Source organism: Mus pahari, chromosome 5 (assembly GCF_900095145.1).
Source record: "Mus pahari chromosome 5, PAHARI_EIJ_v1.1, whole genome shotgun sequence".
Taxonomy (NCBI): Eukaryota; Metazoa; Chordata; class Mammalia; order Rodentia; family Muridae; genus Mus; species Mus pahari.
In genome coordinates, this window is record NC_034594.1 from 39,749,347 (window position 1) to 39,773,471 (window position 24,125).

Genomic DNA, 24,125 nt, shown 5'->3' on the forward strand with positions numbered 1-24,125 from the left:
AGTGTGACCCAGCTCCTGTTATCCTGGGATCCTGCTGTCCTAAGATCCTGTGCGTGTTACAGTTCGTGGAAGTGGTGTCTCCTTTGAGGACCGTGGAGTTGTCTGGTCTGTTTGAAACAAAGGTAAACCTCAACTGATTAAAAGGAACCTGAGCCTCTGGTCAGGAAAGGTTCTGGTGTCCTTGTTCCTGCTGTCACAGACCCGTCACTATTGGACTGGAGCAGCTGTTGTGTTCCAGTCACCAGTGATCCTAAGATCGCTTGGGCAGTCCGTTAGGGACCTTGGGCGCTGAATCTGCGCCCTAGGTGACCCTGTGCTGGTGCAGACCAGAAGCTGTGCATTCATTTTAATCTCAGGTGTGGGGACGAGGGGCTGCTTCAGAGCTTCTGTAGCAGCTGCCTATAATCTGCCTCTTGCTCTAGCACAGGTGTGATTTGCAGGTGTCAGCTGCACATAGTTTCTGTGATTGTGTGACATTTGGAATTCTGGGCCCAGAGAGGTAGGGGGCTGGGGAGGGGGGTTGAGAGGTGAAGGGTGAAGGTGTCTATTGGTATCAGTTTGTTAAGTAGTCATGCTCAAAGAGGGAATAAGAAAAAAATTAGATATCTTGCTGGCGAAGATCAAACCTGCCCCAAGGAACTCGATGCTCCAATCAGCAGGAAGTAGTCTAAGGATAGTTAATGTTGTCCCCTTTCCTTTCTATGCTTTTGTCTATTTTGTCTAGAGTTAGGGGTTGAAAGGGTGGAAAGGATGGAAGAAAGAAGAATCCACAAAGTAGCAAAGACAGTTATAGGTTAAGGCCCTTTTGGTCAAGCCTTAAATTCAATCCCTGCGATCGACATGGTAGCAAGAACAAACTCCACCAGTTCTCCTCTGACCTCCATATACTCCGCAGCATGCAACCCCCACCTCCATACAATAGAAATATGCCATAAGAATAGAGGTAGATACTGGATATAATGGCTAATCTCTGGTATCAAGTTGGCTACATCTGTAATCAAATAAAATTCAAGCAGCTGTGCACAGCTGTGAGGGATTTTCTTGACTGGATTGTCTGAGATGGGAAGGGCCACACATTCTGGTGGCAGCTCACTTAAAAGGATATGAAAGAAGGAAGCCTTTGCTTCTTTGCCTGCTTGCCTACCCTCTCAGTGGCAGGCTCATCTGTCCAGTGGCTAAGTCACTCCTTTGCTGGTATTAGAATCTACTTCTTTAGGCTCCAACACAGACTGAACACCAGAAGCTCTCTAGGAGTACCCCCGGCCTCCAGCAGCAGAAGGGGAATGCTGAGACCTGTGCCTCTGGACTGAACAATTACTGAATTCTTACCCTTACCATCCAGAGCAGCCATTGCTGGCTGGATCGCAGTCTGTAAAAACTCTAATAACTACCCTCCTTTAATATATATTCATTCATTCTACCAGTTCTACCAGTTCTGTTCCTTAAAGAGAATGCTGACTAATCCACCAGATGTTAACCTCTGGACTCTCTATACATGTGTCCACACTCACATGTCTGTCACTGAGAACTGTAGAGAAGGAAACTAAACAGAAATGGTTTGGTACTTATAGACATCAGAAGACAGTTTGATAAAAATGTTGCCTTTTCTTATTACAGCTTGTAGTAGTTAGGATGAAAATTGCTCCCATAGGCCCATACATTTGAGTATTTGGTTCCCGGGTATAGCCTTGTAGGAGGAGGTGTGTCATTGGTGGTAGGCTTCAAGGTTTCAAAAGCCCAGCTAGGTCTAGTTTCTCACTCTGACTCCTGCTGATGGAACTCGGCAGCTCAAGTCATCCTTAAACTCAATCAAGTAAACCAACCTGTGTTATATGAAGCTCCATCTCAAAAGCTAAGCAACCATACGTCACTGCGCCAGTGACAAGAAATCCACAGTCCAATAAAACAAAGAAAACAACAACAACTACAACAACAAAACCCAAAGACAGGTTTAGAACTATTTTAAATGTAGCCTGAATAAGCCTTTATCAGTATTTTGAAAATATGAGCTAGAAAATACAAATGTCATAAAATGTATTTAAATTGGTTATAGAACAAAATATGTCAATAGATATTTAAACTTTAGACTTTAAAACTTAGTTTACAATCTCAAATTTGTAAGAGAGCTATTAAGTCTCCTCTCAGATTAAGAGAAACTCTGTTAAAGAACTAATTTTTTAAACCCTAGAATGACTATAGAAAAGGAGCTAGGGAGACAGCTCAGTTGGCAAACCACCTGCAAGACCAAGGACATGTATTTGACTCCTAAACCCAAATCTAAATGGTGGACACTTGTAATGCTAGCCCTGGGGAGGCAGACATAACAAGATCCCTCGGGGTCTAGCCTAACTGGTAAGCATTTAGCCAATGAAAGACTTATCATACCTGGAGATTTCCTCTTAGGGAGCTCACTCTGACATTTTTCTACTTTCTTCTGAGCATCTTTCCCCCACTCTAGTTCTGGTGCTTAAACTTATATTAAACTTATCCTTAATAAAAATCTTCTAATTCTGCTTCATTAAAAGGGGGAGGGGCTAGGGGAAAAGAAGAGGGGAGAGAGAAAAAAAAGAGAGAGGACCCTATGTTTCAAAGAAGTGGTGTTTTCAAAGAAAGAAACCTTGAAGATATATTCTGTCTTTACCTGCATGTACATGTACACACAGATGAACATGCATATCACGTATACATGTTCACATAAGCATACACAAATAATAATCATAAAAGATATTATCTTGCATTGTAAAGTTTCTATTCATCTATCCGTTAATGCTTTTTTATTTTAGCAATAGTTTAAAACTTAGCCTGCATCCACATCTTGTCTGTACATGAAATGTTAATGAAGTGATGGCTTCCATTCTTCAACCAATTTTCAACACTTCTAACCTGAGTAAGTCTGTCCAGTTCCCCAAGCCAGGCCCCAAACATTTTATCCAGGTCCTGATCTTCCTTGTCACTGTCTTCTTCGGCACCATGGTCAATCTCTTCATCGGATAGTTGCTCCATCTGAAATACAGATATTTGTGTTGAACAAGCAGTTGCAAATCTAACTTAAAAAGCATCCAGTATGAGGTCTGTTGTATGATACGACTCTCTGAAATTAAAGCTTCAAAATTAAATCATATAATAAGAAAACAAATGATTAAAAATGAAGACAATGTTGACAAGCAGAAACAAGGAAGGAAGCTTCAGTTCTTTAAGGAATAGGGGAGGCTGGGAAGTTAGTTACTTCAAAAAAGGGAAATTATCAAATTATGACTAGATTCACAAACAACAATTTCTAAAATAATACAGAGTATTGCTTTCAATTAGCAGAGTGTAACTGTAGCATCCATCTCCCTGCGGACAGACTCTGTAATACTCCAAATATACTTCCAGAGACTTCAACAGAATTCCATAAATATTAGGCTATTTTGTAGGCTATGTTAAAATTTCACTTAAATTTCCTGATCCAGTATATGAAGAAAACTATGTTCTGAAACAGAGAAGACTCTGCACTTCAAGTCATGCAGAGCTACTGAAGATACAATAAAATTCAAGTCACTGGCAGGTGAAGCTCTGCAAATCCCTAGCCTTCAGAGATCTCTCCTCACCGTTTCTTTCTCTTTCTTTTAGTTTTGAGACAGCATTTCTTTGTGTAGCCCTGGCTGTCCTGGAACTCGCTCTGTAGACCAGGTTGGCCTCAAACTCAGAGATCTGCCTGCTTCTGCCTCCCAAGTGCTGGGATTAAAGACATACGCAGCCTGGCTCCCCTCCCCATTTTTTGTTTCCTCATCCTTCCAGCTTTCTAGACACCGTCTTGCTTGTTGGAAAATATAGACATGCTCCAACCTCTAGTCTTTTCAGTGTCAGATCTCTGACCTGGAGTGTGCCCTTGCTTCACTCCGGTTTCTGCCTAAATAAACATCCCATTACAATAGCACTCCGCTTTTGTTACATCCCAGCCCTTGTATGGTTTTAGTTTTCTTCATATTAGTTTTTTTTGGGGGGATTGGGGGTGGGGTGGAGAAGAGACATAGTTTCTTTATGTAGAGCTAGTTTTCCTAGAACTCCATGTAGACCAGGCTAACCTTGAACTCAGAGATCTGCCTATCTCTGCTTCCCAAGTACTGGGGACTAAACGTGTGTGTCACCACACCTGGTTTCTTTTAATAGTCACACTTACTGTTTTTCTTCTTCACTGGAAGGAAAGATTCTTAACTTCTGTATCTGTACACTGTGGCTGGCACTTGGGCCACAGTCATGTCATTAAGTTTCTGTTTAATAAATGAGTATTTAAACACCCACCACCACCACCAACACCACCATCACCACCACACTTTTTAAAAGGTCCCTAAGAGTATAATTTAAGAACAAAGCCTATAAGAGAAATACTATTATATAAATAATAAAAGACTGACATAAACACTGAGTAGTAGTCATTTAGGACAGGCAGGTGCGTCATAAAGTACTCTTTTGAAGACCCAGGCTCCATATCCAAGCCCACAGTTGCTTGTAACTGCAGTTCCAAGGGATCTGCCCTCTTCTGACTTACACACACACTGCATATTATACACAGTCCACAAGCATATGCTCAGATACATACACATAAGTTGTTTAAAAAAAAAAAAAGCAAAAACAGAACTTTTAATTTAATCTTACACACTGGTTTCGAGACTGGGTATCATACAGTCGAGACTGACTTCACACTTCTCAAACTCTAAGTAGCCAAGGATTACCATAAACTTCTGATCCTCTTGCTTCCACTTCCTGAGTGTTGTGATCTACAGGTGTGCACATTAGAATGTTTGGGGTGCTGGGCATGGGGTAACCAAGGACTTCTTGCATGCTAGGCAAGCACTATATCAAGTGAACCATGTTCCCAGCATTAGCTTAACTTAGCATAACTTAAAAAGTTACACCAATTATTTAAGACTTTATTCAACTTCAAATGAAGGAAACTGGGCTGAGAAAATTAAGTAACTTTTCCCAAGCTTTAGTAAATAATAGTGTGAAAATTCCTATGACTTATTTACTATATTAGTGGGTTTGGAACTGACTGTTCTAGAGTCATTTTTGCTGGCTATCATGTATATAGATAAGTTTGAGAAGTATACACTTTTTTTTTTTTTTAAATATCTCATTTTCTTTCAATAACATTCACTGAATAGCTCTCATACGACAGAACTCTGCTAAGAACAGAACACGGCAACTAGGACAGCTAAAACCTATTTCCTAGTGGAACCTTATTCTACTGGCATGAGGAATGTGCACTCAGGAGGACAACTTGTAGAATTGGTTCTCTCCAACATGGGTGTCCCAGAGGTGAAACTCAGGTTGTCCAGCTTAGTGGCAAGCACCCATATCTGCTGAATCATCGTGCCAGTCCCATTAAGGCAGGGGAAAAAAAAAAAAAAAAAAAACAAACCCAAAAACCCTAGTAATCTACCATTGTTATATGTTAGGCAGTAAATAATTATGCTCAATTATTAAGAATCAGAAATGATAGTATATATGGTAAACTCAACTGCACACAATGTAACTATCCCTTAAGTATAGCTTAGTATGGAGCAATATTATGCTTGCTAAATTTTCCACGAAACTAATTATTCATGCCCATTTCCCCTATTCACCTTCTGCGTTTAGGGGTCTGATTTATTATTCAATTTCTTCTTTGAGAGTGGAGGGAATGGTGATTATCCAGAAGGGTGGGCTTCTTAGGGCTTAGGGCTCTGGATAAGTATATTCTAGGCAGAGTGCACTATAAGGAAGTGAGGCAAGAGTGAGCGAGGATGGATGTGAGGCAGGGAAAACCGACAAGAGAAGACTGAGGTAAGCTCAGCTCCAGTCTTCCAGGCCCCGGGAAACAGATGCATGTCACTCCTCCCGACATGGTACAAAGGGGAAAGTTACATACTGGTTTCTATTCAGAGAACAGAGTGACTGTATCAAGAAGGGGAAGACCACTGGAAAGGAATTCTAAATACTAGGTAGAGATAATTATACATCTAGGAGGAAACACAATTTACACAAGTCATAGCTTATGAAGTCATGAGAAAAACTCATGATGCACAGTCATGGTGCCTTACTCATTAGTTTCTTGTCCCTTTAATTTAAAAAATGCTTTAAAAAAAAACAAAATTATATATTCTATATTTAAAACCACATTAAAAAAATCTCAGAAAACTTTTGGGTTTTGGCTCAGAGGAGGCTGCAGTGACTTCTGTCAGTTCGTATGTCACCAGCCTCCCAAGTTTGACCCCAGTGGGATCAAAGTCCTGTACCTGAGGTACACCTGCACTGGCCCCCAAATTCAGTCTGATGGGTTTGTCTCCAGAAAAGTTGATGGTGACAATGTGGCGGCCACCAGTGATTAGAAAGTTCTCAGGATTTTAATGAAACTGACCATTTAGAACTGACAGACGGAGCTGTAGCTCCTGCATGATCATCAAAGCCCTCAAGGAGCCACAGAGACAGAGGGTAGCAGAAAAACATTAGCACAGTGGGAGTATCACCTTTGATGAAACTGGCAGCACTGCCTGAAACCAGTCTTTATCTAGAAAATGTTCTGGAACTGTTAATATCCTGTGCTCTGCACACACAGTGAGTGAGCTGCCACCTTCATGACATCCTAGATGGAAGCAGCAGTCATGCAGTGGAATCCTCACTTGGTCAAGATGCAACAAAAGAAAAATGTTTCAATAAAAACAGCTGGCTAAATAAAACAAACAACAAACAAGAAAACAAAAACCCTAACCTCAGAAAACAGTAGAGTAGGGTTACTCTTGGGTTTAATATGTTCAATGTGCCAAAATCACATGAGAAGCTTCTACTTCATTTAATATTTATGCTATATTTTCTATGTGTCAGACACTGGAGTATCACCTTTGGACAACAAATGGACACAATGCAGGTTAATCTCAAGTATATATACCTAGTAGGAGGACAAAGAAACCAGCAAAGTAAAACACTGGTGAGTGCTTATATAAGGCTACGTATGTGAGTATAGTTTAACTCAATTTGAGAAGAAAAAAGGAAGGGATGATACTTCAGTGAGACAGGACAATGTATAAGAGAGAGTTGGTTAAGAATGTTTTAGGCAGAGGAATCACTATGTGTAAGAGCATAAAGGTATCAGAAAGGAAGGATGCTGGGAATTCTAAGTGGCTTAGTGTTCTTGAGGTGAAGTATAAACTCATGGAAGAAGAGGAGGCTGGAGACAAGGGAAGTGCAGAACTACATACCATTCCAAAGAGTTAGACCAGTACCTCTCAACCTTCCTAATGCTGGGGCTCTTTAATACAGTTCCTCACGTTATGGTGACCCCCAACCACAGAATTATTTCTTTGCTACTTCATACCTTTAATTTTGCTATCATTATGAATCCTAAAGTAAATATCTGATATGCAGGATATCTGATATGCAACCCAGACGGGGGTTGTGACCCACAGGTTAAGAACTATTGAGTTGGACATTTATCCTATAAGACAATGTTCTTTTAGCTGTGATATATATCAAAAGTACCTGGGGGGTATATGTTGTTTATTTGTTTGAAGATTTGTTTTATTTTCATTTACATGTATATCTGTATCTGCATAAGTTTATGTCATATGTGTGGGTGACTTGGAGGCTAAGAGAGGTAGTCAAATTTCCCTGGAGCTGAAGTTATGGATGGTTGTTAGCTGCTTAATGTGGGTGCTAGGACCTGAACTCAGGTCCCCTGGAAGAGGATTAAGTGTTCAAAACTATGAAGCCATTTCTCCAGTCACCTAAAAGTCAGTATATATAAGCTCCTCAAAGCTTGAACCCCCTGCCAACCCCCACCACAACTACCACAGAAAACAAAACAAAGCAATCCCCTCTAAGATCAGGCCACAACATCTTTCCAATCGAAGATCCCCTGCTAAGCTCTACCCTCAAGAAGCCCTATATAAAGCCTGCCTCCTGTTCAGTTCTCTGCTGCTTCTCACCTAGGCAGAGGCAGCTATCTTCTTGTGTCTTTCCCAATAAATCTCTTGTGTGAGGTTTGTTGTGCGGTGTGACTTTGTGGTATTCCTTAGCTCCTGACTGCTAAGATAACTTTTCCCATAACACACTTACAGTATATAAATGACTTGCCTATGACCTACTAAAAACTGATGTCAAGGAGGTAAGAAATTTTAAAAAAGTCCCTCCAGGTATTATGTCCTCTAAAGTTTGACAATTAAAATATAAATGACTGTTGGCTATAGATACTTTTAAGAAATCAAGTGATACAGTTTTATGGAGCTGTGATTAGGTTAAAGGCAGAACAAACTAGAGTAATATTGTAGTATTCTATAAAGAAATTAGGCATCATTGGGTTAAAAAAATAACATACCAATTATTTTCTTCTGTTACAACGTAACTGTTTATTCCTTCAGACAATTTTAGTTCATTTCGTTATTTTCCATTAGCTTTCTTACAAAAAATGACTTGTGGAAACACCTCCTATACTGCTGTAATATAAGTAATTCGAAAGCAAACTTTAGTAAATAGAGTATGAAGACTTCCATGTTCAAGGAGTGCCTCCAACTATGTAAGATACAAAAACGCAGGCACATACACACCCATGCACACCCATGCCAGAGAGAGAGAATATTACATTTAGCAAAGCACAAAAAGATGAAAGGCCCCAAAATGAAGGAAATAGGAAACCACACAGTATAAAGTGGATAGAGAATGAGAGGACAAGAGGCTGTTGACTCATAGAACAGGCTAGTGTCTGCTATGTTTATGTGGTTTCTCTCCCAAGCTACATTGTATACTTTTAATACCTGGCATTTAGTTTCACTGTGATCTAAATGCTGAAACTTGTAAACTGCTTAAATGAACAATGGGAATTTAATAGCCTTAGAAATGTAAAGATTGTTTTAATTTTTTTCTATCCCTTAGACGGTTTCTTTTAAATGTTCTTCGCTAGAGATATATCTCAATAGTTAAAAGCACTTGTTGCTCTTGCAGAGTACCCAAGTTTAATTCTTAGCACCCATTTTGGAGACTACAACTATTAGTAATGCTCCAGTTCCAGGGGACCCAACACCCTCTTGTGACTTCCAACAGGCACCAAGTACAATCACTGCACAAACATACATATAGGCAAAACACTAATACACATAAAATTTAAAAGTAAATAATAAAAAATTTTGAAATTTATGTTCCATGCATTCACTAAGTTTTGTGAGAGCAATTCTATGCATCTGTTCTTAGTTTTTATTACATTCTTACTTTACTATTTATTTATTGTATGTAAGTGGGTGTGCAATGGTGCATATGTGGAGGATGAGAGGACCATACTGATATAAACACTCTTTCTTATCACAGAATGCCAAGTAGTTAATAAGGCTGAAATGACAGAAAAAGAAATCATGATTTTCTGATTCTCATAATAAGCAAACACTGAGGTTTTTTTGTTTTGTTTTGTTTTTGTTGTTTATTTGAGGCAGGGTTTCTCTGTGAAGGCTTGGCTATCCTGGAATTTGCTTTGACCAGGCTATCCTCGAATTTATAGAGATTGGCCTGCCTCTGCCTCTCAAGCACTGCCATTAAAGGTGTGTGCCACCACCGCCCAGCAGCACTGAGTTCTTAAAGTAAGAAAATAACTTATTTTTTTTAATCAAGGAAGGGAATCATCAATGCACTAGAGCTAGAGAACGGAAATTTAATGAGACTACATATTTTCAGAGTATTTCTCCACAAATTACTGGGAAGACACTGCCTTAACCAAGTGATCACAGTATCACAATGTTGAAGCAAGCCAACATTACATGAGTCAGAAGTCACTATTCTATAGTATTCCTGTCAAAAAGTAGCCAAACCATTGAAACCTTTAAAAAACGAATTGGCATATAACTTTCAAAATCATAAAGGCTGAGAGGAAACTTAAGAGGAACACAACAGCTAAATGCGATGTTGGATTTTAAGTAGGAACCTAGATCTACATAAAATAGACAAAGGTTAAATATAAAGGACAACATTAGGATGAGAGATAAAATTTACCATCTATTGTGAACAAAATCACAGTAATGAATCCATGTCATATTTTCTGATCTTGATTATAGGAGTGCTTACACAAAGAACAATGTACTAAAGAATCCTATCATAAAGCGAAAGGGAACTCATGAAGTCAGTAAGTCTCGGCACAGTAAAGAAAGAGATTGCCTACAAAACTGGGAAGAAATCTTTGCTAGTTATACAACTAACAGGATATCTAGAGTATATGGATAACTAAAGGAAGACAAAAACAAAAACCAAACATGAAATCAACGTAATCTACAGTGGGTTAAATTAAATGAAAGGATAGTTCTCAAAAATGAAATAAAAATGACCAATAAATGTATGAAAGAATGTCCATCTTCTATCACAGAAATGTGAATTAAAACACTCAGATTCTATTTCACTCTAGTCAGAATGACAGCCATTAAGAAAACAAACAACAAGCAGGTGATGGGGGCAAAAGAGAACCCTTCAACAGTGTCGATAAGAATATCAACCACTTCAGCCACTAAGGAAATCACCAGGGAAGTGTCTAAGATAACTAAAAATAGACCCAGCAATATCACCACTAGGTATTTACCCAAAGGATGTCAAATCAACATCATGTAGACACTTGCAGGCCAATTGTTTATTGCAGCTCTATTTAGAATAGTTAAATATGGAACTAACCAAGCTGCCTAACAACAGAGGAACTGATAAAGAAAATGTGACATATAAACACAACCAAATTCCTTCATCTGTAAAGAACAATGAAGTTATGTGATTTGCATGAAAATGGATGTAACTGGAGATACTCAGATTAAGCAAATTAAACCAGTCTTTCAGGAAGACAAATATCATTTGTTTTCTCATATGTGGTTCTGGATTTTAATTTACACTAAATATATAAAATCATTAAGTATATAAAATCACGGAAGTAGAAACTTAACTGTTCAAGGGAATACAGAGATGAAAGGGGAAGAAAAAGGTAAGAAAGGGAAGAGGGAGGTCTCAGAGGCAATATACTCAATGTAGAATATACACTATACCACATATGTCCTTATATAAAATAGTGTAGGAAGTATATAGGGAGAAAAATTTGAAAGATTTTTGTGAAAAGGAACAAATGTCTGCAATGTTGTTTTCAGGAGACAGAAGGAGAAAAGTGCGTACATGTGTACATGTAGTAAGTGGGGAGTGTGTGGGTGGAGATGGAATACGAGAAATGATAATCAGGCAAAATGTAACAACAGGTGGATCTGAATAAAGAAAGTATGGGAAATGTCTGCACTGTCAAAACTTTTCTATAAGTTTGAAATTATATTAGAATAGTGAAGGGGAAAAAAGAAAAGAAAGACAAAAAGAAAGAAAAAAGAAAAGAGGGTCAAGAAGGAAGTTATAATTTAGTTAAGAAACAAAATCAATACGTAGATTATTTAAAATCCAGAATAATTTTAAAACATAGGCTACTAAACATATTTTACTAAATATACAACTTAGTCAAAGGATAATGAAAAATTATTGTATAAATCTTTAGCATGTGGTTTTAAAATTATATGTGCATATATATATTTCTCTTCCTAAATTATTCAATTACCTTTTTAGACATAATCTGATGATGATTAAAAATTAGTTTTATCTAATGCAAAGAGAAAAATAATTACTCCACAGATAATTCAAAGAGACGTTCACGCAACAATATGAACTAACCAGTACCCCCAGAGCTCCCTGGGACTAAAGAAAACACATGGTGGGAGTCATGGCTCTAGCTGCATATGTAGCAGAGGATGGCCTAGTCAGTCATCAATGGGAGAAGAGGCACTTAGTCCTGTGAAAGTTCTATGCCCCAGTATAGGGGAAAGCCTGAGCAAGGAAGTGGGAGTGGGTGGGCTGGAGAGAAGGGGGAGGGGGGAGAGGATAGGGGATTTTTTGGAGGGGAAACTAGGAAAGGGGATAACATTTGAAATGTAAATAAAGAAAATATCTAATTAAGAGAGAGAGAGACAGACAGACAGACAGACAGAGAAACATGTTCAAGGGCTTTCTAAACTCACATCAAAAGACAAATAAACAAAGAAACCCTAAACAATTAGTCAGGTATAGTGGCTTCTGCCTACAACCACTACCTTCAGGAGGAGGCTGAAGCTAATGGGCTGTTGCAAGTGTGAGGCCAGCCTGGACTCCAGAGGGAAGCTATGTCTCAAGTCACTTTAGCCTCTACCTCTAAGGGCCATCTAATTTACTACAAGTTTGGAAAACATCAGAATTTAGTTCCAAATCAAATACTACTACTACTCATCAAATAAGCTAAAATATGGGCTTTAGGGTTTTTTCAGTGGGGCCTTCCCTTAGTGGTTAGAGCATGCGCTGTTCCCAGCACCTATGTCAGTCAGGTGGCCCCAAACAGCCTGAAACTCAAGCTCCCAAGAGGCCAAAGAGCATCTATACCTAGCCCCTCACAACACACATACACAAGAAGTTAAACATAAAAATAAATTTTAGTCGGGCGGTGGTGGCGCATGCCTTTAATCCCAGCACTCGGGAGGCAGAGGCAGGCGGATTTCTGAGTTCGAGGCCAGCCTGGTCTACAAAGTGAGTTCCAGGACAGCCAGAGCTACACAGAGAAACCCTGTCTTGAAAAACCAAAATAAATAAATAAATAAATAAACCTAGATGTTTTGATTTTTAAAAACGTTACCAACCACAAGAACAAAAGGAATAAAAGGGCATCGTGGAGCTTCTTATTATTCATTAACTTTAGTGTGTCCTGACCTCTCGCTGACACTCAGACCCTACAGCTGATCAGATAGCCTGACCTGATAAAGCTTTCAGATGTTTGTTTCATTTATTTAATAAACTTAAGATTTCTAGGAAACACATCTTATAAATTCCGATAGAAGATGAATTCAATACTGCTTCCCATGCAACCAACCCACCTACCCATCAAAACAGACATCACTAAACAAATACTCAGCAGTATAGCCAAGAGGCCGCATTCTTGTTTTTAAAAAGCAGACATCATATATAGTCTCCAACCTTTGAACGTGTACAATTCAGTGAATCTTAATTATATTCACGGTGCCACACAGCCTTCCACTGTCAAATTCCAATGTAAGCTTAGGGGGAAAAACTTAAGCTAAGCTATGCCTTCAAAAGCTAAGCTTCATGACTCAGGGCTCAGACCTCCTGAAGATGTGCTTAGGCTGCCTGAGTTCAGCCCAAGCCTGAGGCTGTTTTTCTCAGGACCTGCAGGAAGCTCCAGAGGCCATGCTTTTTTTTTTTTGCATTTCTATACCTTTCACACTTCTTGGTTCAGTTCTTCTTTAAAAACAAACAAAGTGTGTCAAAATGCTATGTAAGAAACAAAAAAATTAGACACTACTTTCTCTTCCAATGACCACAAACTTTGTACCTGCCTACAGCATTTAAAGCTAACCAGCCTTTTACCATGGCTATCTGTGCACATGCCTCTACAGTCCCTATACCCAGGTAGGCTGCAAGCTCTGGAAAAATAGAACATAATAGTTCTTATTTATCATTCTAGAGAATCATTCTTTATTGACCTACTTTGGGGGGCCAAATTTAAAGCAAGCTTTATTAAATATTAAACACTAACCAAGAGACCTAGGTCAGGGCCACTCTCTGGAATTTCCCAGCTGAAATTTATTGATCTAAATTTTAAAACTTTTTTTCCCCAAATATTCCCAATTTAGGATGTTTAAAAATTAAAATGATGTTAATTTAAGATGACTCAAAGCTAAAGATACACTTCTTAAAAAAAAAATGGACTCATCTGGTTAGAAGTAAATAAATACTGAAAGGAACTACCACATTTTAAAATTTATTTCTCTACCAACAGCAGAATTAAGAAAAACCAGGAAAATATGACTACACACAATTTCAGTGGAATGTTTCCTAAGGATATTTTAAGACATAATTTAGCTATGCTAACAATAATAAATGCATATTATAAGGACAAAGCCTAATCTCAAATTAGTTTTTAAAAATAATCCATTCAAATTTTTAGTATTAAGAAACCTTACATGGTAGGTTAAAAAAAAAAGTGCTTGCCTCAAAGCACTTAGCGTGATGTTCAGGATTCAGTGGTAGGAAGAGAAAAACAGCTCCCACAAGTTGTTCTCTGACCTCCAAACGTGCCATGGCACATTGTGTATGTGAGGGTGTGCACATGAACATGCATACTCATTAAAATGTGGGTTTTTTTCCTAAGTGAAAGAAATTACATTTGTCATGATGTAGCTTTCCTTCTAACTGCTATCTCTGTTCTAACACGTTTCTTTAAAAGTTCTGCTTCTACCTGGCAATGTTCAGGGTCATCCTCATTTACATAGCAAGTTTGAGGCAAGCCTGAACTGCATGGAACCTGGGTGTGGTAGCATAGAGCACTTGGGAGTTCAGGCCAGCCTGCTCCATATAGTGAATTGTGAATTCCAGTCCAGCCAGTGTTACACAATGATACCTAACCCTAAAAATAAGTTTTAAAATTTGCTGAGTATTCAAATAATATATGCTAATCATCTCCTTTCTGTTTAAAGACTTCATTTTTTTTTAAACTTATGTGTCTCTCTCAATCTCTGTGTCTCCTAACATTTTAAAACAAATTCTTGTTAAATCTGAAATTTCAAATAAATAATTCACCTATTTGTACATCCGGAATCTGAGAATGGTCATTTTAGGGCACTAAAAAGATCAGCTTAAGGAAACAAGTCTGTTAAAAATCCTCTAGTTTGAGCCACCTAGAACTAAACAAGGGGTCTGAAAACCACAAATGATTTCTCTTCTAATGTTACCATTAATTACACAGAACTCTAATTAAGCATTGGCATGGTTTTCTTAATCTTCAGAGAAGGGGAAAGTCTGAGACAGATACATTGATACCAGAGGAATCCCCTTCACCTACTTTAAGTTGTTCTTCTGTGAAGGTTCATTATTTACATATCAAATTCACTCTACCTTCCTATCAATTTGTCACTCTATCTCCCTCAATCCTCATGTGTACATGGAGGCAGGGATTCAGTATTCTAATTTGAAAAGAAAGAAAAAAAGATTTATTAATTAAATATTAACTTCACTCTACCTTCCTATCAATTTGTCAGTCTTCTCTGATCTTTGTTCCAGAAGAGGTACCAGTTGCTCTTCACCCTGTAGGCTTTAGGGTCTGGCTCTCTCACTTTCCAAAGATCAAACTCCTCCATAGCGATTCATAAAATCTCTGCAGGAGTCTAGAATTTGTACAAAGTGCTCAGACCTCTAATTAACTTATTGCATTTAAAATTTTTCATCTTACTTTTATTTGTGCTTTCAGAATCACTCTCTGAATAGAACAAATGGTCATAAGTATGAAAAAAAATCAAATATGACTTCCTATGCAACAAATTTTGGAATCTAGGAAGCACAAAGGGGTAACTACCAAAGACAGACTAAACCATGGTCTAGAGCAGTCTTGATTCATACCTAAATTTTTAAGCCAATTATATTAAAAACTGATATCAATTTTATATTTTGCCCCATAAAATAAATTAGGATAGAAAAATGTTTAAAGCTGTCTACAATCAAATCAATAAAATTAAAGGTTCAAGATAGTGTTGTCATAGCTATCCTATGGCTTTGCATTCTTAGTGGCTCTCCTGCCCCAATCCTTTATGTACATGGAGGTAGAGATTACAGTATTAATTTGAAAAAAAAAAAAAAAAAGAAAAAAATGGTAGTATCATCTCTATTGTATTACCATAAAGAAACAAATTAAAAGAGAATCTCAAAAAGAAGACTGGAAAAATTTTACAGGCTTTCCTAATCTTTCCTAATAACCTTTTAATGAAATGTGAGCAAAACTTAGAAAATCTATTAAATTCACTAAAAAGGCCCTGCAATACCAGGCTAACCATTATATACTTTGACCAGACAGTACACTGAGTAAAAAGAGAATCAAAATTTCAAAATGTCAGTTCTTCTCATCTTGACACCTGGGTAGAAATAAGAACAGCCAGGAGGAGTGAATTTGATGGCCTGTTTCTTTTCATGCTCAAAACACCCATTTCCCTTTTCTCAACAAATATTTTGACTGAATGGATTCTAAGACGTTAGAATCATCTAACATGCACATCTGGTCTCATAGCCAACACACACACACACACACACACACACACACACACACACACCTAGTTACAGCAGTTTCTCCCCTAATCCTCCTTCTCTTTGAGATTAAGAAAACGAATACTCAACAGGCACACTGCTTAGCCAGTGTCCTTTATTCCATTGTATACACTATTCCAATGTACTACATATTGACAAAATGAACTTTTTGTCATGGAGTCTCACTATTATAGCTCTGGCTAGGCAGGCACTTGCAAAGTAGACCAGGTTGGCCAAACTTACTGTAAACCACCTGTTGGGATTAAAGGCATGTATCACCACATCTATCCTTTAATACTTAAAGAGTTGGTTTCCAGTTTTTATACTCAGTAGAGTTGGAATCCCAAGTCAAACACTTCAAACATTCTGTTAATTTACCTAAAGAAACAAAACTTCCACCTAACATCTTAGAATTCATTCAAGATTAAAGTGAACTATGTAATATTTCTGAGAGAAAAAATAGTGATCCACATAGACTTCTGTACCATGAAAAGTTATCCTTCACAAGTGAAGAAAAGCTGGGCAGGGTGGCACATGTCTGCAATTCCAACACTTGGAAGACTGAGGCAGGATTGCTGTGAGTCTCCCAAGAGTCTAGGCTACAGAGACCCTATTTAAAAAAAATTTAAAAGTGATTCTCTTGGGACTCCACTGGACACTTCATTTCATTCCCCTTACCCCCATCACAATGATGTATTAGATTTCCCATGCCAAGAATGAGGAGTGTAGTGAGCTTTTATGCAAAAGGCTTAGATCTCAGAATTTCTAGTGAAAGCAAGAACCTGAAAGTAACCTCTGTACAGTTTCTAGAGAAAGAGAAGTTGAATATATTACATGCATTTCTTTATATAAATGAAAAATTCTTAATAGTAAGCTTCAATACTCTTACAAATCATAAACAATACACAGTAAAATAATTTCTCCAAAGTATTTATTACATCCTAAGTTGCCTGTTGTCATACCAGTTTTTATTTTAATCTAATTTTAAGAAAATTTCCTGTCTCTGCTATCAGTCCTGTTTCAAATAAACTCAATGCAAATGAAAAAGTGAAGGAAAATGATATGTTTCTAAGACAAACAATAATTGAAGGGATTTGCTATCATTAGAAATGCTTCATAAGAAACATTAATGGAATCTGATATAGTTAGTCATTCAGTTAGATTAGTGAAGGTATAAATTAAAACTTCAACTTTTTTATTATTTGAGATACCTTAATACACAACTGAACTGCCCTAAAAACTTATGATCTTAAACCTCCTGAGAGCTGGTATCGCAGACAGGAGATACCAAGCTCAGAATCAACTTTTCTTATTCTCCCCCCCCCCCAAGACAGAGTTTCTCTGTGTAGCCCCTGCCTCTGCCTCTCGAGTGCTGGGATTAAAGGCGTGTACCACCAACACCCAGCAACTTTTTTTATTCTTAACTGAAAAGAGATAACCATTTTCAAAATAATAGTAGCAACAATATATTTGATTGTGTATGCTAATGCATATATTGCATGCAAACATGAGTGTTTACATGTAAGTGAAATGAATGACAACAATAATATAAGGGACAAGCAGGGAAGAATCAGAATAATTTTGCCATTATAAGGTATACATTAGCTATAATGTATAGGATAAACTCCAAGGCAACCACTAAAAAGTAGGAAAGGAAGTGTAGATGCTCTACAAAGAAGAGGAGAAAATGTACTCAGGTAAAATATTCTATTAAGCCAAAAAGGGTAGAAAGGGAGAACAAGATAAAAACAGGAACAAAGAATGAGCAACAGTAACAAATCCAGTAAATATTTATCAACTATATTAATAATCACTGCAAAAGAATGTTATGCACAAACTCAGCAAAAGATAAGAAAGCATCCTCTGGGAAAGAACACCCAGGTTCAATCCCTAGTAATTTTACAAGAAATATATGTTAAATGTAAAGTCATATAGATATTGAGAAAAGTGAATTTAAAATACTATCTTAAAGTAACTGAATCAAGGGCTGAAAAAATAGGAGCTCAGCACTGGCTGCTCCCGCAGGACCTTGGTTCAATTCCCAGCATGCACATGGTGACTCACAAGGGTCTATAAGTTCAGTTCCAGGGGATCTGATCCCTCTACTGGCCTCTGGCCTCAATGAGCACCAGGCATGCAGACATAGATGCAGGCAAAACAGTCATACACATAAATTAAAATTTAAGAGAAACTAATTCAACAATTAAAAACTGTCTAAAATAGAAAACACAATATTCAGGTTAAGTTTGCTGATGAATTCTAATTAAACATTTAGGAAAGAAATTGATTATATTCTCTCACATCTCTTCTAAATTATGTAAGTAAAGAATACTTTCTAACTCATTCTATGAGACTAATATAATCCTAATGCCAAAATCAGACATGAGAAAATAGCAAACTAATATTAACTATGAAAATAAATGGAAATATCTTCAACAAAAGTTAACTAAAAGAATTATATACTATGACCAAGTGGGATTTATCACAAGTATGCAATGCTGACTCAATCTCTGAAAATCAATTAGTGTAATCCGTTACATCATGGGCCTCCAAGAAACACTGCAGGATCAACAATGTACAGAGATGGCAAATCCAAGGCTCATTCATGATAAAAAAACAAAAACCAAAAAAAACCAAATAAAATAAAATAAATCTTTCTTTGTAGGCTAGAAAGAGGAACTCAAACTGGTAAATATCTAAAACAAAAACAACAACAACAAAACCCCCTAATAAATATCACCCTCCATGGATGTCAACTCTTGGCTTCACTTATGGAGTCAACAGAATCCCCATGGAAAGTCTACCAAGTTATGATAATCAAGTGTACTCAACTCAGAGGGCTGCACTGTATACCATAGGATAGCTATGAGTGTGGGCTAACAAGTTATGATAGTCAAGTGTACTCAATTCACAGGGCTGCACTGTACCACAGGATAGCTATGAGTGTGGGCTAACACAAGACTCTATATTTACTTAAAACTCTATGAGAACTTCTTGCATTTTTTGTAAATCAACTACACAGTTTTCAAGAGTCAACTTTGTAAATGACAACACCATGTCTATGTCAAAAGGTTGGATGTTCCCGAGTGAACGGCAAAAGATCTATAATAGTTAACATAATTCTGAAACAACTGAATAAAAAAACCTCAAGACTTCTATATAATACTACAATAATCAAAACAGTAGGGTACGGGCAAAGAAGAGTCAATTGGACCAGTGAAAACAGAACAGAGGATCCAGAAATAGATTCACAAATAGAGACAGCTCATCTCTGAGACAATTCAATGGAGGAAAAACATTTTCAACAAATTTTTCTGAAATTTGAAATCTTTTAAAACATACACAAGGAAGAAAATGGAAGGTTTGGGGCTGGATTGTCGAATCAGGAATAAAGAGCACTTGTTCTTGCAGTGGACCAGGCTTGATTTCCTATACCTACATATTGGCTCACAAGGATCTGTAACTCCTTGTGACTCCAGTCCTAAGGGATCTGATACCCTCTTCTGACTTCCACGGGAACCAAACAAGTATGTAGTACATACACATACATGCACATAGGCAGCAAAACACTCACACACATAGATCAAACAAGCAAAAACACTGGGCAGTTTTGCAGGAAACTGGTCTGCTGGGTGTGGTGATGTTCACCTCTAATCCCAGCACTCAGGTAGAAGTAGGCAAATCACTGTGAGGTGGAATAGTTCCAGGGCAGCCAAAGGCACATAGTGAGGCATTGTTTTTTGTTTTTTTTTTTAAGTGTAAGAACATACATTTAGCATTTTAAGAATAAGTAATGTCTACTCTAACATCATAAGCACTCAATAATAATTACTGAAACATAAAACGAACCAGACAAAACTAAAACAAAATAACTTTAATGTTTTAAAATAAACAAGTATAGCCCGATGCTGTGTTGTTATATTTTACCAATAATTAAATATGTCTCCCCCCCCCCAAATTTACAGAAAATAAAAGCAGGCATGAGTTGTTAGCCAAATAATCATCTCAATTATATACAGATTTCACAACCCAGGCGTTAATATAATTTCGGAAATTCTTCTACCAGTTGTACTGCCAGAACAGCTAACATTTCTTTACAATATACCCCTTTACTCCACTGTTAATAAACATAAACAAAGAGTTTATTCAAAACTCTTCTTACAGTTTCCTTTTTCAGCTATTGAGATGGCTCAATGCAATTAAAGATACTTGCTGCCAAGCCTCACTGTTTGGATTGAAACTGCTTCTTGATAAACATTTACAATATAATTTTTCTAAACAAAAATATTATAGAACTCTAAAAACTATATACTTATCTAGTTAACAAGACTGTGATAAAGCAGGGGTTGGAAGTATATGGATCACTGAGTACATTCTAGGAGGTAGATTTCTCATCATTTGGGAAGCTATTGGAGATTATATCAGTGGTTCTCAGCCATCCTAAGGCTGTGATCCTTTAATACACTCATGTTGTGATAATTCCCACCATAAACTATTTTCATTGTTACTTCATAACTATAATTTTGCTACTATTATGAATGTAAATACCTGATATGCAAGATATCTGACCTCTCTGGGGGTCATGACCCAAAGGCAAGAACCACTAATCTGTATGATGATCCAGAGAAACCACTTTTAAATGTCCAACTTAGAGATAAGCACCAAAAGAAACATTACATGATACCCTAAGTCTCCCAAATCAGACAAGATGTTATTTTATTTTATTTTATTTTTTTTAAAAGCTCAGTACTAGTTCACACCTTTGATCCAGATATGTTAGAGGCTGAAGTGGGAAGATTTTAAGTTCAAATTAGACTGAGCAAAGTAAGACATTGTCTAAAGCAAACTAATCCACACTTAAAACATAAGTATATTCAATAAAAAAGTAACCTAATTAAAAAAAATTATCTGTACTCTGCCTGAACATATGTCTGTGCACCACATGCCTGCAGTCCACAGCCATCAGATCTCGTAGAACTGGAGTTCTGGATGGTTGTAAGCCACTATGTAAGTGCTAGGAATCAAACCTGGGTCCTCTGCAAAAACAAGTGCTCCTACCCACTGAACTATCTCTCTTTCCCCAGGAACCTAAAAGTTTATGAACATGTAGTTATATTAAAACATGCATGGGAATACAAATTATCTGGGAGAGGGGTTTCATCATCTATCTCTTTAATTATTCAAAACAAAATATAAACAACTGATTATTAGGTAGTCTGTATGTTTTATACTTTATATCATGTTTTATACTTAAAAATAAAAATAATTTTAGGGAAAAATCCAAAATATAGAAAACCTAATATATAAATATGTTCAGGAAGCCAAAACAGTTTCAATAAGAGAAGCAGAACTAAGCTGTGGGCCCAGTGAACTGTGCAAACACGAACACACATATGAGAAAATAAATAGAAAATGTGTAAGTGTAGTCATTTCTGAATAAGATTGTTTTGTTTACTTCTTTGTACATTGTTGTGGATAGGCCTGGGGCTAATTGTATTTGATGTTAATTCTGTTCTCTTGGGAGGGGTTGTGAACAAGGAAAGAGTCAGCACTCAGGTGATTTCCTGTAAACCTGCTTCCCACCTTAATTCATAAATAAAGGCTAGAGCCAGTGATTGGGCAGAGGAGGAGGGGGAAGGTGGAGCTGAAGGTTTTGGGAGGAAGGGAGGAGGGAGGGTGAGTGGAAAGGAGAAGGAAGGGGAGGGGAGAGGAGGGGAGGGGAGAGGAGGGGAGGGGGAGAGGGAGAAGGAGGGGGAGAGGGAGAGAGGGAGAGAGAGAGAGAGAGAGAGAGAGAGAAAGAGAGAAAGAGAGAAGGTGAGGGAGCTTGGCGGAGGACAAAGGAGGAGGAGGAGGAGGAGGAGGAGGAAAGCTGAGCACATGGCCTGGAGAAACCAACCGTGAGTTCTAAGGGGTTTCATAGATGGGGAAGATGGTAGTGTAGCCGTAGATCTGCCCAATCTAGGCACACAGCATGTATTGATATTAATTGAGTTGTGTTTTCATTGCCGGGGCATATTTGGGTTGGAGATTTACTACGACAGTACATTACTCTGTGTTAATATTAGTATAAGAAAAAAGCAAACCATAAAATGTAAATTAATTGGTGAAAATATACACCAATTAATTAAAATTGTAAGACTGTTTTTCTTTAGATTCTGAAAAGCTAGCAAAATGGCTTAGTGTGTAAAGGCATTTGCCACCAAGCCCAAAGATTTGAGTTAGCTCCCCCAAATCCATATGGTAGAAAGGAAACCTGACTCCCAAAAGTTGTTCTGATACACTGCTCCCATACACACACAAATAAATAATTAATTTAAATTTTCTTAAAAAGATCAGACCATGTTAGTTGTCCTAATTAGGATTCTAGTGCTGTGATAAATACTACAACTAAAAGCATCTTGGGGGAGGGCTTATTTCTCCTTACAGAAAAGTCAAGCCGAGAACTTAAGGAAGGAACAGGGAGGGAGGAAGGAACTGCAGCAGAAGCCCGGAAGCTGCTCGCTACCTTGTCTGCTCTAGCTTGTTCAGTTTGCTTTCTCACATACTCCAGGACCACACACCCCGGGATGGCAATCCCCTGCCAGCTGACCAGGCCTACCATATCAATTATTCATCAAGAAAAAGTCCCATTGACTTGTGTACAAGCAATGTGATGGAAATGTTTTTCCCACTTTTTCCTTTTCCTAGATAACATTGGCTTGTATTAAGTTGACCAAAAGGAAAAAAAAAAAAAAAGAAAAAAGAAAAAACTAAAGAAAGAAACATAGCCCACTTAAATTAGTAATCAAATTTCAAAGCCACACAAACCACAAGATTTAACACAGCTTTAAACTTCTAATTTTAAATATTTAGGAGCTAATTCCCAGCCCTGGAAGTATCTTTAGTTTTACATTTCTGAAGACAGTTTAAGTTTCTATTTCTAGTACTGTAACATCAGGATAGGTAATAGTCCTGTTCTCCAATGCATCAGATAAAGTTATCACTTGGGAAATCTTCATACCAAATCTTAATTTATACTGCAAAGAGAAACTTTGTATAAGGGTGACTTCCAATGTAGGAAATGGTAGAAACAGGGCAGCACACAATGCTTATTAACATTGTAATAAAATGCTACATATGAAAACATATAGAAACAGTGTTGAGAAATTAAAGACTTATACAGACAGATGTACAATGTCACTGTATTAGAAAATACAGTATTTTCTAAGTTCTTCCCAAACTAAACTAGGAAGTTGATATATTTATAAATCAACATTAAAAGAAAAATGCATTCTAAAAAACAGAAATTAACAAGATGAAACTAGAAATGTAGCTCAGTGGTTCAACTTCCAGAATCACATAAAAATAAATAAATCAAAGAAGGGGATTCTAAAATATATATGATCAAAAAATAGTCAAAACAATCATGAAAAGATTGAAGGGCTTACTCTACTTGACTTCAAAATAATTATATTTAAAATAATACTGGCCAAAAAGGGTAGGGAATTATTATAACTATTGTAATAGAGCTCATGAATTAATCCACACTTACTCAATCAGATGATTTCAAAACAAGTCAAGGTAGGTCAAGAAAAAAGTATCTTTTGAAAAATGTTGAAATAATTGGACATATAGGAGAGAGGAGAGCTTCAATTTTCACATTGCACCATAATAAAAAATTAATTCGAAATGGATTGTAGCATGAGTGCAAGAAATAAAGTTATAAAAGCTCATACAAGAAAAAAATGTAGAAATATATTTTCAACTTTGATATAGGAATTTATTAGGACACAGAAAATGCCTATAGTCATAAAAAGAAAAATTAACAATCTTGTTGAAGTCCATTATTAAAACTATTTAAAAGGTAAGCAGGCACAAGGTGACACCCATTTTTTTTCCATTTTTTAAATTTATTATAATTTTCTTTATTTACATTTCAAATGCTATCCCAAAAGTTTCCTATACCCCACCCCCACCCCTGCTCCCCTACCCACCCACTCCCACTACTTGGCCCTGGTCTTCCC

General features: G+C 37.3%; 1 protein-coding gene across 8 annotated transcripts in view; it reads right to left on the bottom strand.

Moving 5' to 3' along the window:
* Raph1 (Ras association (RalGDS/AF-6) and pleckstrin homology domains 1) overlaps window positions 1-24,125 on the bottom strand; it is an 86,364-nt gene that overhangs the window by 52,913 nt on the left and 9,326 nt on the right. For all 8 annotated transcript variants that reach the window (XM_029538391.1, XM_029538390.1, XM_029538396.1 and 5 more), the window contains exon 2: window positions 2,884-3,003. In XM_029538391.1, the coding sequence (XP_029394251.1) occupies window positions 2,884-3,003 (120 nt within the window). The remainder of the gene's footprint in view (window positions 1-2,883; window positions 3,004-24,125) is intronic.